This window comes from Eschrichtius robustus, chromosome 11 (assembly GCF_028021215.1).
Source record: "Eschrichtius robustus isolate mEscRob2 chromosome 11, mEscRob2.pri, whole genome shotgun sequence".
NCBI classification, from domain to species: Eukaryota; Metazoa; Chordata; class Mammalia; order Artiodactyla; family Eschrichtiidae; genus Eschrichtius; species Eschrichtius robustus.
This window is the reverse complement of record NC_090834.1, coordinates 111,103,271-111,118,723: the sequence shown is the minus strand read 5'-3', so window position 1 is coordinate 111,118,723 and position 15,453 is coordinate 111,103,271. Positions and strand designations below refer to the sequence as shown.

Sequence of the window (15,453 nt, the reverse complement as noted above, 5' to 3'; positions counted from 1 at the left end):
CATTAAGGCTAGTAATTATTCATTTACTAATTTACCACTGCAGACCCATCCTGAGAGAATAAATGCATGCTTATTCAGGTCCACCTGAAAGCACCATGAAGGCACCTATTATGAATAGGTAAAATGGCACCTACACAGCTCATAAACACCCAAGTGACATACACATCTCCCACTGTGCTCTGTGCCCCCCAGCGCACACTCTTCTAGCTGACACCCTCTCCCTGCTCCTATCATTAGATCCTCACTCAGCCCCACAAGAAAAGGCCTTGAAACACTGCTCCAAACACAATATCCTTAGATGAAAAACTTCAGTGTGACTGTAAGCTTTATAATTCTCATCTGCCAAAGAGAAAGTTCCAAAGGAATCCATCTTCAGTCTTCTATCCCCTAAAACAAAGTTGATTTACAAAACACCGGTGTTCTGAGAAAGGTGGACTGTAAAAATATTTTTCCTGTGAAATCAATCCTATTTGTCCAGTAAATTTCATTAGGAAATTGGAAATACATAATACAACCCATGGAAATACACATTTAGGCAAGGAATAGCTTAAGACAGCAAAACGGAAGGCACCACAGAGCTTGGTTACTTCATGGCCCTTTTTCAAAAACTCTGGAACACTCTTCCAAATCTAGGCAGTTCCTTCTGCCGCCCCAAAGGGGAACAGAGCAATAAGGTGTTTTTACAGAACTTTATGGTACACTAGAGTTTGTTCTCACTAAGAAGTTTAATCCTCAGGAATTTTATCTATATGGGACTTGCAAGTAACACAACCACCATTTCACAAGTGATTACGCAAAATACACATCTAAAAATTTCAACATCGTAAAAAAGCGTTTAGAAAAAACTCTCAGGTGAAAATCACCCTTACCTGTGGAAGCGCAGTATTGAGCTGCCTCTGCAAGGAATCTCTTTCGTGACCAACCTCGTGTAATTTCCCCTGGGTTAATGCCAGCGTTTCTTGGGTCTCTCTCAGAGTGTCAAGGAGACGGTCCCTCTCTTCCAGCATGGAGACCATCAACTGTTCAAAATGTGAATCTGCATCTGGCTGTGAAGGAGAGCTGGACCCATGGCTCCCACTTCCCCCTGGGGGGCCTTCTGCTTCACTGATGGTCGGCATCACCTCGCACATCATCTTGAAATGAAAGACCCAGACCACAGTCATCAGGTGCAAAATAAAGGCTTCCACAAAGCTGCAACCTTATAGCTATCTGTAGCTGATAAATGAAAGGCTGACAGCCTCATTATTCCCAGATCTGACTGCTAAGCTCTGTACAGAAAAAAACTGGGAAAACATACACATGCATATCCAAAGTGCCCAGAACACACAAGATGAAGACATTTAATACTGACAATAGTCCAGTGAAGGGGTAAAGACCAAAGAAGACTACCCTCACATAAAGAACAAACCCTGTGGCATTTTCTTTGCAAAGCTGTACTTTCTAGCTGTTGAAAACAAGCGTGCTTCTGTAACCTTTTTTTTTTTTCCCTTCTATTTCCCGGTGGGGGAGAGAAAGTCAAAACACGTGCCACCCAATCATTTTTCAGGAAAAGCACAGAAGGAGCATACAGCCAGTAAAACTGACAAGTACAAAATCCATCAGGCATCTTGGAGGAATGTGTGCAGTCAGCTCCTAGGAAAGACTGACGGCTCCCTGAATTCTTGGGCTGGATTTGGTGCGCGATAAACGGAACTGGACTCTTTAAGGGCGGCGAGAGGTGTTTTTCAACGGCTGCAATGGTTGGTCAGTCAACCTAACTTACGTAAATTAACAGACCCCCCCCCCCCCGCCAAAAAATTCCACAATGGAAATATAGCAGGTCGAGACAGACGCACACGGCTAGTAAGGAAAGAAAAGTGAAAGGTGAGATTACGAGAGGCTACTAAGTGTCTCAAATATAATGACGGGACGAGGGGCAGGGGGCCGGTTCCCGAGGCTGCCGCCAGTGTTCCGGGCTCGGCGGACCCCCGGGACGGAGATGCCCAGGACCGCGTACCACGCACCTGACAGTGACAACGACTCTACCCCGCTCGCACCCGCACCCGGTGCTGCAGCAGCCCGGACGCCAGGGTGGCGAGAACGATTCACCACGGGAACCCAGCCTGGCTCGGGACTTCCTGCGGCCACAGGTCCTCGCCCCCGCGCCCAGCGCTGGGGTCACCGGGGGCGCGGGTCACCTGGCGCTGGGGTCAGGGAGGAGGGGGGGCGCACGGCCCCGAGAGCCCGTTCGCCGGGGGTCCCGCGGGCAGCGCCCCCTGCCCCCGCGACCCCGGGCCCCGCTGCGCACCCTTCCCCCGGGGCTGACATTCACCAGCCGCGCGGCCCCCGCGGGGAGGGCGCCGGCGCCCGGGGCCCCGCTCCGCCCCAACCCTGCCTCAGTCCCCCTATCTCTTACCTTGCTCGCCGGCGGGAGCGGGCGAGGAGGCTCCGCGGCGGCTGGCGGGCGGCTGCTCGCTCCAGGCGAGCTCGGGGCCCGACGAAGGCAGCCCGCGCCCGCCGCCCGCCCCGCGCCCGCGGCCCCGGGCCCGCCGCCCCCAGTCACTAAGGCCGGCCCGCGGCCGGACACTGGCAGAGCACAGGAGGAGCGGGCCCGGCTGCGCGTCGCCGGCGTCAACGTGCCCGACGTCGGGCGCGTCGGCGCAGCGTCAGCGCCGAGCGCCGCCGGCACGCCCCGCCCCTTCCCCCGGGGGAGGAGCCCGGGGGCGGCCGAGTGTGCAAGCACCGCCTCCTCAGTGGGGCGGGCTCGCTTCTAGGACGCCGATTGACTGGATACAGTAGAAGCCCCGCCCCCGGCCCCGCCCAGGTGGGTGAGCCTCGGTCGAGTCGCCGCTCCGGATTTCCGACACTGGGCTCGGGGCTTTGGTCTTCGTCCCGAGCAGCGTCTTCCACCTGGGGGGGCTGCCCCCAACTCTCCGCTTACACCCGCGGAGGACACCGAAGGTCGTTATCGAGCGTCTACTGGGTGCCAGGTTCTGAGCCCGACACTTCCCGAAGGTCACGGCTACACACCTTAACGCGGGAGCGCGCCCCAGTGCAAGTCACCTGTTCGCAGCTGGTCGGAGCCTGCGGTGTGGCCTCCGGAGCCTCCTAGGAACCGGTCCTTGCACGACTCGGAAGGACGCGGTTTCTACGCAAGACCCATTACCGACCTTTACCTGCAGTACCTGGGGAGGCAGAGATGGGCAGCATTTGATGTTGAGGCTCCTGGGCGCTATGTCGAGAAGGCAGGCTTTGGAGCCAGGCACACCTGGTTCAACTTCCAGCAGATACTTCTCCCTGCGGTGTGGGCCTGGGCACCGCGGGGGAACCCACTTGTAAGAAGGGAGAGTGATACAGACTTACCCCAGGGCTGTTATAAGAAACAGGATGTGTAGGGAGCACCTAGTCAAGGACCTGGCTGGGGAGGTACTCAACGAATGGTGGTCATTTCTATCTTTCTCAACATTGTTATTCATATCCGTATTTCATCCTTGCTCAGACTTTTAAAAACCCCTGCTATGTGCCAAGTCCTGTGCTATATCTTGCAGATGCAGAGATTAATAAATACACCTTTAATAAATTAAAGCAGATGCTCCCCACTCAAGGTCTGACTCCTGGATCACAAACTCTTGGCAAAACAAAATGTCCAGGCGTTGTTGCCAAGTGACACTGGCCGCTGTCTGGCTAAGTCTAAGTAAAGGCTGCATGGCGGGGGAGGGGAGTGAAGACTTCCAAGATAGATTCCTTGATTCCCAGTTGTGAGCTCACCAAGAACAGGTGCTATGTCTGATTGGCTTTCTTACCTCCCAAGTCCAGGACCACACCTTTCATCCACGTATTTGTTTATTCAATAAATATTTGAATGACTCCACGTAAATATGAATTTGCATCCCTGATCCAGGGTCTGGAGCAGAGGAAAACATCCAGTTCTCCTCAAGTGTACCAGCTTAATTCATCCAGCCCATATTGGCGCCATGCTCAGAAAGTACCTGCCTCCTAAAAAATCAGCACAATAATAAAATTGTGTTCAACGGAGTAGAATGTTCATTCATTTCATGAACATTTATAGAACACTGTGAGCCAGGCATGGCCTAGGTTTGGAGAACACAGGACTGCGAAAGACATCAACTTCCCCCAATTCACAGCCTGGAGGGAAGAAAAGAAACAGACTATTCCAATGTCTGTCCTATAAACAGCATGTGACTTGGTGCCTTGGGACCACAGAGGAAGGAGGAACCAGCTCTGCAGCTGGCATCACAGGGGCTTCACAGAGGGATGACATCTGAGCTGGGCCTCAGGATGAGCAGTTTTCCAAGCAGAGAAGGGAGAAGCCCATTTGGTATAGCGGCAGGAAAATGAGAATCCCAGATTTCACTCATTTTCATGCATCCATTTCATTCCCTCAGATTGCAAAATCAGTTAAGGGGAAAATTGTAAGCAACCTCAAATGGCCAACAAAAAAAGACTGGTTAGGGGCTTCCCTGGTGGCGCAGTGGTTGAGAATCTGCCTGCCAATGCAGGGGACACGGGTTCGAGCCCTGGTCTGGGAAGATCCCATATGCTGCGGAGCAACTAGGCCCGTGAGCCACAACTACTGAGCCTGCGCGTCTGGAGCTTGTGCTCCGCGACAAGAGAGGCCGCGATAGTGAGAGGCCTGCGCACCGCGATGAAGAGTGGCCCCCGCTTGCTGCAGTTAGAGAAAGCCCTTGCACAGAAACGAAGACCCAACACAGCCAAAAATAAATAAATAAATTAAAAAAAAAAAGACTGGTTAAATCATTGCACTGCAAATGACAGAAAGCTTGATGACGTATTTTAGAGGTATATTTTAGACGACTGGCAAAATTCTTTATCCTGACTGTGGTGGTAGGTACATGACCGCATGCATTTGTCAAATCTAACAGAACTGTACGTAAATGTGTAAATTGTGTCCTAAGTTTAAAAAATTGAAGTACAGTTGATTTACAATGTTGTGTTAGTTTCAGGTATATAGCAAAGTGATTCGGCTATGCATACATATATATCTATTTTTTTTCAGATTCTTTTCCCTTATAGGTTATTACAAAATGATTGAGTATAGTCCCCTGTGCTATACGGTAGGTCCTTGTTATCTATTTTATCAATATATACCTAATTTTTTTAATGGGAAAAGAAACTTAAAAAAATGCCAAGTTACACAGAAGTATATAGAGTGTGAGCCCTATTTCAGAAAAGAAAAGTTTGTGTTTAGATGAAGTCTGTATTATCTAAAATTTATTATCTTGTATCTGAAAATTTTTAAATATTACTGATATTAATCAAAGCGATACAATTTTAATAAAATGAGTTTTACATGAAATGAAATAGTTTTGAAAAGTGAAATTCAATTTTAAATCTCAAATTTGTAAAAGAAAAACATGTATGTCTATATGTGAAAACATTGTTACTGAGTTCAGTTAGTTTCTTACATTTCTCTATACATGTATGTACAGAGATACTCCTAGAAAGACTTAATGTCAGCCTGTTGGCAGGGGTTGTCTTTGAGGGGGACAATGGGTTGTTTTCACTTTCTTCTTTGTGCTAGTTTGTGCTTTCCAGATACTTTGTCATGAATGTGCATTCTTTTTATCATTAGAGGAAAAAAACCCACCAATGTTACTTCAGTAAAACCTAGGCAAGAACAAACCATGGCACATTGCTTTCAGGAAGCTAAGATGACATTTTGATGTAGTTATCTATATCACTCAACTAAACTCTTTCCCAGAAGTATTCACCTGAAAAATATTTCAGAGGCTCAGTCAGGAAAACAATGAACGTGAGAAATGTTTTCCCTCCAGTTCTTCTTTTAAAGGCTAGATAAAATTTGGGAGTACAGGTTGGGGGTAGAGTGTTTTTTACTGCGCCCAGAGTTGTGTTTTCACAAATGTGCCCGCCAGCGTTGACTCTCCAGATGATGTAGCTGTCAACCTTGAGCGTGGCCTGGGCCACCTCCCCTTTCTAGAGAGGTGAGGGGCCCGGGAGGAGAGGTGAGATTAGAATGTGGCCTGGCCTCTATCACAGAGATCTGCGTGTGTCCCAAGTCTACTGGAATATGTAAAGCAACCTAATGAATGGTGGTGGGACAATACTATTCGGGGGTGGGGTGGGGTGGAGAGGTCTGAGCTGGGGGTGGGTGATGGAGGATGTGGCTCTCCGTTTAAGAGGAGGAAACAAGCTCAGAGATGCAAAGAGCTTTGGCCCAGCAGCACCCAGCTAACTTGGGAAGAGCTGGGACTGGAGCCTTGAGTGAACGGGGGGTCCTAATTGCTGATCTCGTCGCTATGCTTGTGAGCAAGGAATGGTCTCTTTTTTTTTTTTTTAATTTTTATTTATTTATGGCTGTGTTGGGTCTTCGTTTCTGTGCGAGGGCTTTCTCTAGTTGCGGCAAGCGGGGGCCACTCTTCATCGTGGTGCGCAGGCCTCTCACTATCGTGGCCTCTCTTGTTGCGGAGCACAGGCTCCAGACGCGCAGGCTCGGTAGTTGTGGCTCACGGGCCTAGTTGCTCCGCGGCATGTGGGATCTTCCCAGACCAGGGCTCGAACCCGTGTCCCCTGCATTGGCAGGCAGATTCTCAACCACTGAGCCACCAGGGAAGCCCCAAAGAATGGTCTCTTAAAGGGACCCCCAAAGAGTAAGCACTTTATCAGCGGGTCTCAGCGCTGCCCCAGTAATCCAGTCCCCTGCGGAGGAGGTGAGGCCCTGGGCTTCATTAGCTTGATGACTTTAGCCATTAGAACCAACCCTGTCTGGGTTTCCCATGTATCCCTGCCAAGGTGAGGAGGGGTTCACAGACAAGGAGAAAGGGAAAGAAAGAAGACTATTCGTCTCATTTAGTTCTTAAGATAATTCCCCACGCGGCTGTTCCTGTATCCTTCCCACTGTACACATGAGGAAACTGAGGTCCCAGTGGCCACTAAGCAGGGAAGATCATCAGCCTGCGTGGTCCAGTTTCCATGGCAGTTCTGTTTCCCACAGTTGACCAATTAGGTGAAGTTTTGGCCCATGACCGAGCCCGTCTGGAGCTTGGTTGGGGCGCGTCCATCCCCAAGAGCAGGAAGGAGAAAAAGCATTTACAGAGAACCCCTAACTCGTGTAGCCTCACTCAAGCCTCACAAGTGTATCTTCCATCCTTTTACGAATGCGAACACTGAGACGCGGAGAGATCAGATTACCTGTCCAAGGCCCACAGCTTATGATTTGGTAGAAGCTGGGGGTCTTGAACCCAAGACTGCCTCCAAAGCCAGTTTTCGTGCTGCTACAACAGAAGGAGTCCCCAGGCCGCCAAAGCTGGGGACAAATCCCCTAGACCAGTGCATCAAGACACTAAACCTGATGCCCATTGAGGGTCTACATGCCTCTCCACCTCTGAAACACGCCCCATTGTCCCAACACAGTGCCAGGCACAGGGAGTTGCCAGCTCCTAGAGGACCTCAGAGCCTCGCACATGGACATGAAGACGTCGATCCCTTTCATCTGTGTAAGTTTATTTATTTATTTATTTATTTTTGGCTGCGTTGGGTCTTCGTTGCTGCGCGCGGGCTTTCTCTAGTTGTAGTGAGCGGGGGCTATTCTTCGTTGTGGTGCGTGGGCTTCTCATTGCGGTGCCTTCTTGTTGCAGAGCATGGGCTCTAGGCGCGTGGGCTTCAGTAGCTGTGGCACGCAGGCTCAGTAGTTGTGGCTCGCAGGCTCTAGAGCACGGACTCAATAGTTGTGGCGCATGGGCTTAGTTGCTCTGCGGCATGTGGGATCTTCGCGGAGCAGCGCTCGAACCCATGTCCCCTGCATTGGCAGGCGGATTCTTAACCACTGCGCCACCAGGGAAGTCCCTGTGTACTTATATTTAAAAGCAAGTCATAAGCTCCTTGCAAATTGCTTCTCTTGACAACTTCATTATGCTCTGCAGATAGAGGGAATCTAATAAAAATGCCCAGCAATTGGAGGAAGAAGGGCCTGGGCAGGTAGTTCAGACTCTCTGAGGGCTCGGCTGGGGCCCCAGCCCTGACCTTTACCTTGACCTCGGGTGGGGTCCATACCCATAGGAAGCCTTGATCTCTTCATCTGTAGACAGAGATAATAACACCCACACTAACTATCACGCTGGGATGTTGTGAGACTCATGGCTGGACATGAGAAGCGACCACCCTGGCAGCCCTGCTGGTTGCCTGCTGAGTCTGGTCATCAGGCCCCTCTTTGAAAGGCACTTTCGCACAGTAGTTATAATTGTAGGCTCTGGAGCCCAGTGGCCTCGTTCAAGTCTTGGTTCTGCTTCTTTTTGACACGGCTGTGTATTCTTAGGCAAATCCTCTCTGGGCCTCAGTTTCCTCATTCCTGAAGTGAGCATGATAGAACCGCCTCATAGGGATGGCTGTGAGAGTTATGCTAGTTGGGAAGGGCGATATAGAAGATCTCTATTATCACCTGAGGGGGTCCCTTTCATCCAGGCCATGCCCATCCACCCTGGAGAGAATCAGGATTGAGCTGAGTCCTCTGGTATCTCATTGCTCTTTGCCTCCGAAAGGCTAAGAGAGGGCCTGGACCCTGATCTTGTCAATTCCACATAAGGGACAGTGCAGGGGCTTGTGGGGTTTTCCTCTCTGTCAGAAGAGGGAACAGCATGGGAGAAAGCCTTGTGGTTCTTCTTCCTATTTGCCCCCTGACCTTCAGGACATGCGACCAGGAGCTGTGGCAGCGTCCTGAGGCCACAAGGGGAGACACTGCCCATTGGGTTTCTAGGCAGGAATTCTTTCCCACCATTCCTCATGAAAGTTATGTTTTTCCTAATCCCAAATAGAGATATCAGTCAAGACAGAGAGACAAAGGGAAAAGCATTAAAATTCTCTTTGGAGAATGAAATAGTCAACATGAAGAGGTTACTGGTTGGAAAGAATCCATTGGTCAGGTCAAAAGCGAGGTCAGGAAGTGCTCTCACGTGGAGTTGAAGGATAAGGTTGAGATTTTGGGAACCAGGACAGAAGCACAGGGGCAAGAACCAGCCACTATGGAACCAGTCTGGCTTGTGGCTGCAGCACATTGTGACTGCCTGCTCGGGGCCCTGCCTGTGCCAGGGGTGAGTCATTCATGTGAATAAAATAAACATGAATGAATTTATACACACAGGATACTTCACACAAATCCTATGAGTGGTGTTCTAAGGAATAAACAAACAAAGTCCTTAAATTGGCGAGTTTGTGATTCTGTGTAGTGCTATTAAACTTGCTCAGGGATCTCAATGTTACATGATTTGAATCCCACTCAGCAATACTTGCTGGCGCTTCTCAGTGTTTGAATATTCACTGTAGGCTATGGTTTTGTGAAGCAGATGAAATAGTTTCACCACTAAAAAAGTGACCTCGTGGGGATGGAAAAAGGTATTCCATGCAAATAGAAATCAAAAGAAAGCTGGAGTAGCAATACTCATATCAGAAAAATAGGCTTTAAAATTAAGACTGTTACAAGAGACAAAGAAGGACACTGCATAACAATCAAGGGATCCATCCAAGAAGAAGACGTAACAATTGTAAATATATATTCACCCAACACAGGAGCACCTAAACATATAAGGCAAATGTTAACAGATATAAAAGGAGAAACTGACAGTAACACAATAATAGTCAGGGACTTTAACACCCCACTTACATCAATGGACAGACCTTCTAGACAGAAAATCAATAAGGAAACACAGGCCTTAAGTGACACATTAGACCAGATGGACTTAATTGATATCCCTAGAGTGTTCCATCCAAAAAACAGCAAAATACACATTCTTTTCAAGTGCACATGGAATATTCTCCAGGATAGATCACATGCTGGGCCACAAAGCAAGCCTCAGTAAATTTAAGAAAATGGAAATCATATCAAGCATCTTTTCTGACCACAATGCTATGAGATTAGAAATCAACCACAAGAAAAAACTGCAAAAACAGTGACCTTGTGGATGAACCTTGAGGACGTGATGCTAAGTGAAACATGCCTGCCACAAAAGGACAAATTCCACATACAGGAGGTCCCTAAAAGAGTCAAATCCATAAAGACACAAAGTAGGACGTGGGGGCCAGGGGTAGGGGGAGGAGGATGGGGAGTGAGAGTTTAATGGGGGTAGAATTTCAGTCTAGGAAGACGAAAAAGTTCTGGAGATGGAGAGTGGGGATGGTTGTACAACAATGTGAATGTACTTAATGCCACTGAGCTATACACTTAGAACTGGTTAAGATGGTAACTTTTATATTCTATATATTTTACCATAATAAAAAAAAAAAAAGCAACCTGTACTCTCCTATTGCCCAACTCCAAGAATGCTTTGGACTCCTAAAAATCTGACCAACATCATTGTCAAGTGAAGGAAGTTTTTCTACAACTGGCATATTTGTCATGAAACAAAGGCTCAAGACTATCAGACAGGGCAATTAATCTTTTTAATATCATGTATTTGTGGAATTATCCTTAAATTTTTAATACTTTATTTTTTTATCGAAGAATAGTTGATTTACAATGTTGTATTAGTTTCTGGTGTATAGCAAAGTAATTCAGATATATATATATAGAGAGAGAGATAGATAGATACAGATATAGATATAGATTCTTTTTCAGATTCTTTTCCATTGTAGGTTATTACAAGATATTGAGTATAGTTCCCTGTGCTACAGAGTAGGTCCTTGTTGTTTGTTTACTTTATACAGGGTAGTGTGTATATGTTAATCCCAAACTCCTAATTTATTCCTCCCCCCCTTTCCCCTTTGGTAACCACAAATTTGTTTTCTAAGTCTGTGAGTCTCTTCCTGTTTTGTAAATAAGTTCATTTGTATCATTTTTTTTTTTAGATTCCACATATAAGTGATATCATATGATATTTGTCTTTCTCTGACTTACTTCACTTAGCATGATAATCTCTAGGTCCATCCATGTTAAAATGATTTTTAATTGGCATTTGTCTTTTACTAATAGTCCCTTCTTTTTATGTTTTCTGTTATCCAATATCTACATCCGATAGAGATCCTTCCCACATGTTATTAAAATATGTAATATTGTCAAAATATATTAGTTTATAATAATAAGAAGCCACGAGTGTATGATTTTTTTTTTTTTTACAGAAAACCTCTGAACCTGCTTACTAGGGACCATCATTATTGAAATCATAGAAATACAGTGTTTTGAAAAATAATTAGGGTTTGGGGAATTCTGATACCTCATTCCCAAGTCTCAAAGATGACTATCTGTTGGGAATTTGGAAACCGTGATTGCTGACTTACTGAGGAACAAGGATCACACTGAGAGGCTATGCCACCCAGCACCCACGCCCAGGGCCCTGGGAGTCAGAACAAGAAACGAGCGTGTTGTTTGAGCTCTTTCCTTGAATGAATGAATGATCTCACTGCATCCGGCAAAGCCTTTTCTTTCTTCCTGACACTTCCTTAAAAATCACTTTAACTTTGATAGATGACATGACAACTGTGGGGCGTGGCCATTTTTATCCATTTCATTCATTTATTCAACAGACGTGATCATGTCGAGCCACTTGATGCCGGGCGCCGGGCCAGGCGCTAGAAATCAGACAGTAAATCAGGACGGCAGAGCTGAGTGTCCAGCGTCGAAACAGACAAGCAAACAAAAACTGCATCTGGTTTGAAAATCACACGTGCTGCGGCCATAAATGGCTCTGGAGACGGGCTCGCATCAGTTGGATCCCCTACATCGAGAAGTAGCGTTGAGGTTGCCCCGTGGCTGAGAGCTCCTCTCTGCCCTTCTGCTCCGCACAGTTACGCGGGACGGGAAATGAGTTTCCCCGGGCAGAAGCCAGAGAGAGGCGGACAGACGTGAACTCAGCATCGATTAACTGATGAATCCGAGTGTCAAGCTAAGAGCTCTTATGTGCATTTTGGATCTTTGCCTTGGAGGGTCTGGTTGTCCATCTTCACTGCTAATACCAAGTTAATTTGGAATCAAAGGCTTAGCATTTCATGCAAAAAACAAAAAAAAAAAACCCCAAAAAAGCTGAAAAACTTTTTCTTTGAGATTGGCATGTGTTTTAGTTTGCTGGAGCTGCTGTAACACAGTTCCACAGCCTGGGGGGCTTAAACAGCAGACGTTTATTGTCTCCAGTCCTGGAGGCTGGAATCTGAGACCCAGGTGTGGGCAGGGCTGGTTCCTCCTGAGGCCTCTCTCCCTGGCGTGTAGACGGCCGTCTCCTCCCTGTGTCCTCACAGGGTCGTCCCTCTGTGTGTGTCTGTGTCCTTTTCTCCTCTTCTCATAAGGACACCAGTCCTATGGGATTGGGACGTGCCCTAGTGACCTCATTTTCCTTTAATCACTTCTTGAAAGACCCCAACTCCAAATACAGTCACATTCTGAAATGCTGGGGGTCAGGACTCCGACACATGAATTTGGGGAACACAGATCTGCCCATGACAGCCTGCCTCAGCAGCGTCCTTGGCAATGTTGTAGATACACCAGTAATCTACCCCCACCTTCAGTGTTAACTTCCTGCCTATCACATTTCCATTTACAAGGTCTGACCACTGACTTCCAGTCTGAGCTGGAACGGCCAGGGCTCAAGGACTGCAGCATACATTTTACCCAACTGAGAAACTTGTTTTAAAAATGAATCTGCCACTAAAAAAAAAAAAAAAAAAAAAAAAAAAAAGAATCTGGAAATACCCGAGCTGGGGGCAGATTCTCCAATCCCCATTTTTAAATGATATTTTTTACTACCATGCCTGAAGAATACCTACAGTCGTTTCCTTATTCCACGTTGGTGAGGTTGTAAATGATTAATGACAATTTGCCTTTATGTGTAGCTTCTGGCAGATTTCTTCAACCTGGCTACTGACTTTGTCTAATTGTATGTGTAGCTTCTGGCAGATTTCTTCAACCTGGCTACTGACTTTGTGTGTGTGTGGCTTTTGTTGTTGTTTTGGGTTTTTTTTTTTGGCTGCGCCGCGTGGCTTGTGGGATCTTAGTTCCCCGACCAGGGATCGAACCCGGGGTCCCAGCAGTGGAAGCACCGAGTCCTAACCGCTGGACCACCAGGGAATTCCCATAATCCTGTGTGTTTATACCATGTTTAGGGAGGCACCTGTGATTTTCTTGCGCTGTATAGATTTTCACACATCTGATGCTCATTACAGGCCGCTTCTCTAGATAGCGTGTAAGTTTAGGTCACAATAGCAGATTTTAGCAGGTGAGTCAGATCCAGTGTGAAAGGAAAAGCATCCCCACATAGGAGGCAAACTTTCTTCCCACAAATGGAGCCTTGACCGCCTGCTCCAACCCCACGGTGCCCCTGCCCCGTCCCACGCTCCTCACCCGACCCTGCCTCAACTCCTCCGCTCCCCGCTGCCCAGGCAGCCCTCTGGCCGTACCTTCTCCTGGCCCGGATGACAAGATGCTGATGGCAGGGGTGGCTCACAGCTTGGCAGGGACTGACGGGGAGCAGTGTCATTGTCCCCTCCGGCCCAGCGTTCTCAGAACCTGCTGGCTGCGGTTCAGGATGAAGAAAGGGAAACGAGGCCCATTTCTTGGGCAGTGGGTGTGGGGATTTTTTTTTTTTTTTTTTTAATGTGGATCAAAATACTTAGATCTGAGTAATGCCTTCCTTGACCCAGGCAGCAGCAGAGTGTGTGAACACCCATGAAGGCTCCAGGCAGGGTGTGAGAAGCAGGGCTGTGAAAAGGAGTTTGCCAACTCCTGGAAGAAGCCGGACAACTGGAACACAAATCCACCACCCACGCTGTGCTGGGAGGTGCTGCCCCGAGGGATTTCTAAGAGCTGATCGCCAAAGAAAAGCCGGGCAGGCTCACAGCCAGAGTTCTGGGAACTGCCCATCCCAGGGCCTGTCCGTCCGCGGTAATTCACAGCGCTGGCTGGTCTGGGCTTTCGCACCGGGCAGGATGGGAACACGTGCGATCTCTTTACCGGGCTTCCCAGCGTGGAAGTTGTAAGCAGAGGCTTTACACAGGGAGGATGGAGGAGGCATGGGGGAGGGCCCAGGGCAGGGTCTGCTCTCGGTCGGGAGGCGGGGCCTGGCAGAACTCCGTCCCTCTCTCTGCCTTGATCTCCAGCACCAAGCAGGTGAGCAGTCGTCACCTGTGGAACAACTGCTGTCCCCGGAAGGGTCCCAGGGAGCCCACGTGGAGCAGTCCCTTCCTCCTGGATGGGTCGGGTGCCTCACTGGGACGCAGCCCACCCTGCTGGCTCCCTCGGACCAGGGCGGGAAGCTTCTGGATCACTCACATCCTGACCTCATTCATTCAGGACACAGTGATCTCTCGAGGGCCTACAGGGAAGGAAGGAACCGGACAGGCAGGATCCTGGGGAGGAGATAAGCCTTAAAGAAGTAATTACCCCAGCATTTCTTCAATCACACGGTGAGACATGCCCCACTGGAACGGACGGGAGCCAGGAGGGCTGACGGCAGTGGCAGCGGTGCTCTAACCTAGTCTGATGGGGGACGGTGGTGGGCAAGATGGCGGTGCTGTGGCCGCCAGGTGCGGGCAGGAAGACCCGGCTGCCCCTCCGTGCTTGGCCCATCTTAAGAGGCCTGAGAGGGCTCCTGAGTGAGCTTCCAGCAGCCCCGACCAGACCCCATCTCCTCCATCCCATTGAGCAGCTGGGGGACCTCAAGGCGTAAGATGTGGTCCCGCCACGAAGGAGAGGCCATGCCAGAAACAGCCCCACTCTACGGGGTGCCCTAGACTTTTGGATCAACACATCGCTAAGTAAACTTTGAGCACCTTCCTCTGTGTAATGGTGGGTGGGTAGATATGTCCGCGTCCTACTCCTGGTCCCTGTGAAAGCAATCTTACTTAGAATAAGGGTCTTTGCAGATGTAATCAAGTTAAGGATGTCAAGATGAGACCATCCTGGATTTAGGGTGGGCCCCACATAGAATGACTGTGTCCTTATAGAAAGAGGAGAGGACGCAGACACACAGGGGAGAAGGCGTGTGAAGATGGGGGCAGAGATTGGAGGGATGCGGCTGTAGGCCCAGGAGCACCAAGGGGTTTGGCCACCACAGGGAGCTAGAGGAGCGGCATGGGACGGATTCTCCCTCTGAGCCTCGAGAAGGAGCCAACCCTGCCCACACCTTCATTTCGGATTTCGGGACTCATTTCTGGTCTTCGTTTTGGATTTCTGGTGTTGGAGGTGCTTAATCAAAAAGTCTAGGGCCGGGACTTCCCTGGTGGCGCAGTGGTTAAGAATCCACCTGCCAATTCAGGGGACACAGGTTTGAGCCCCGGTCCGGGAAGATCCCACATGCCGCGGAGCAACTAAGCCCGTGCGCCACAACTACTGAGCCTGCGCTCTAGAGCCCATGCGCCACAACTACTGAGCCCGCGTACCACAACTACTGAGCCTGCGCACCGCAACTACTGAGCCTGCGCTCTAGAGCCCGCGAGCCACAACTACTGAAGCCCATGCGCCTAGAGCCCGTGCTCTGCAAAAAGAGAAGCCACCGCAAG

At 49.0% G+C, this 15,453-nt stretch overlaps 1 protein-coding gene across 4 annotated transcripts in view; it reads right to left on the bottom strand.

The window, feature by feature from the left end:
- Positions 1-2,522, bottom strand: part of PPFIA1 (PTPRF interacting protein alpha 1) — a 92,997-nt gene extending 90,475 nt beyond the window's left edge. For 2 of the 4 annotated variants that reach the window (XM_068554115.1, XM_068554116.1), the window contains exons 1-2: positions 2,396-2,522; positions 870-1,133 (exon numbers count right to left, since the gene is read on the bottom strand). In XM_068554115.1, coding sequence (XP_068410216.1) covers positions 870-1,133 — 264 coding nt within the window. In that variant the 5' untranslated portion in view covers positions 2,396-2,522. The remainder of the gene's footprint in view (positions 1-869; positions 1,134-2,395) is intronic. The other 2 variants (XM_068554118.1, XM_068554117.1) reach the window with 2 other exon arrangements.
- Positions 2,523-15,453: the final 12,931 nt, after the last annotated feature.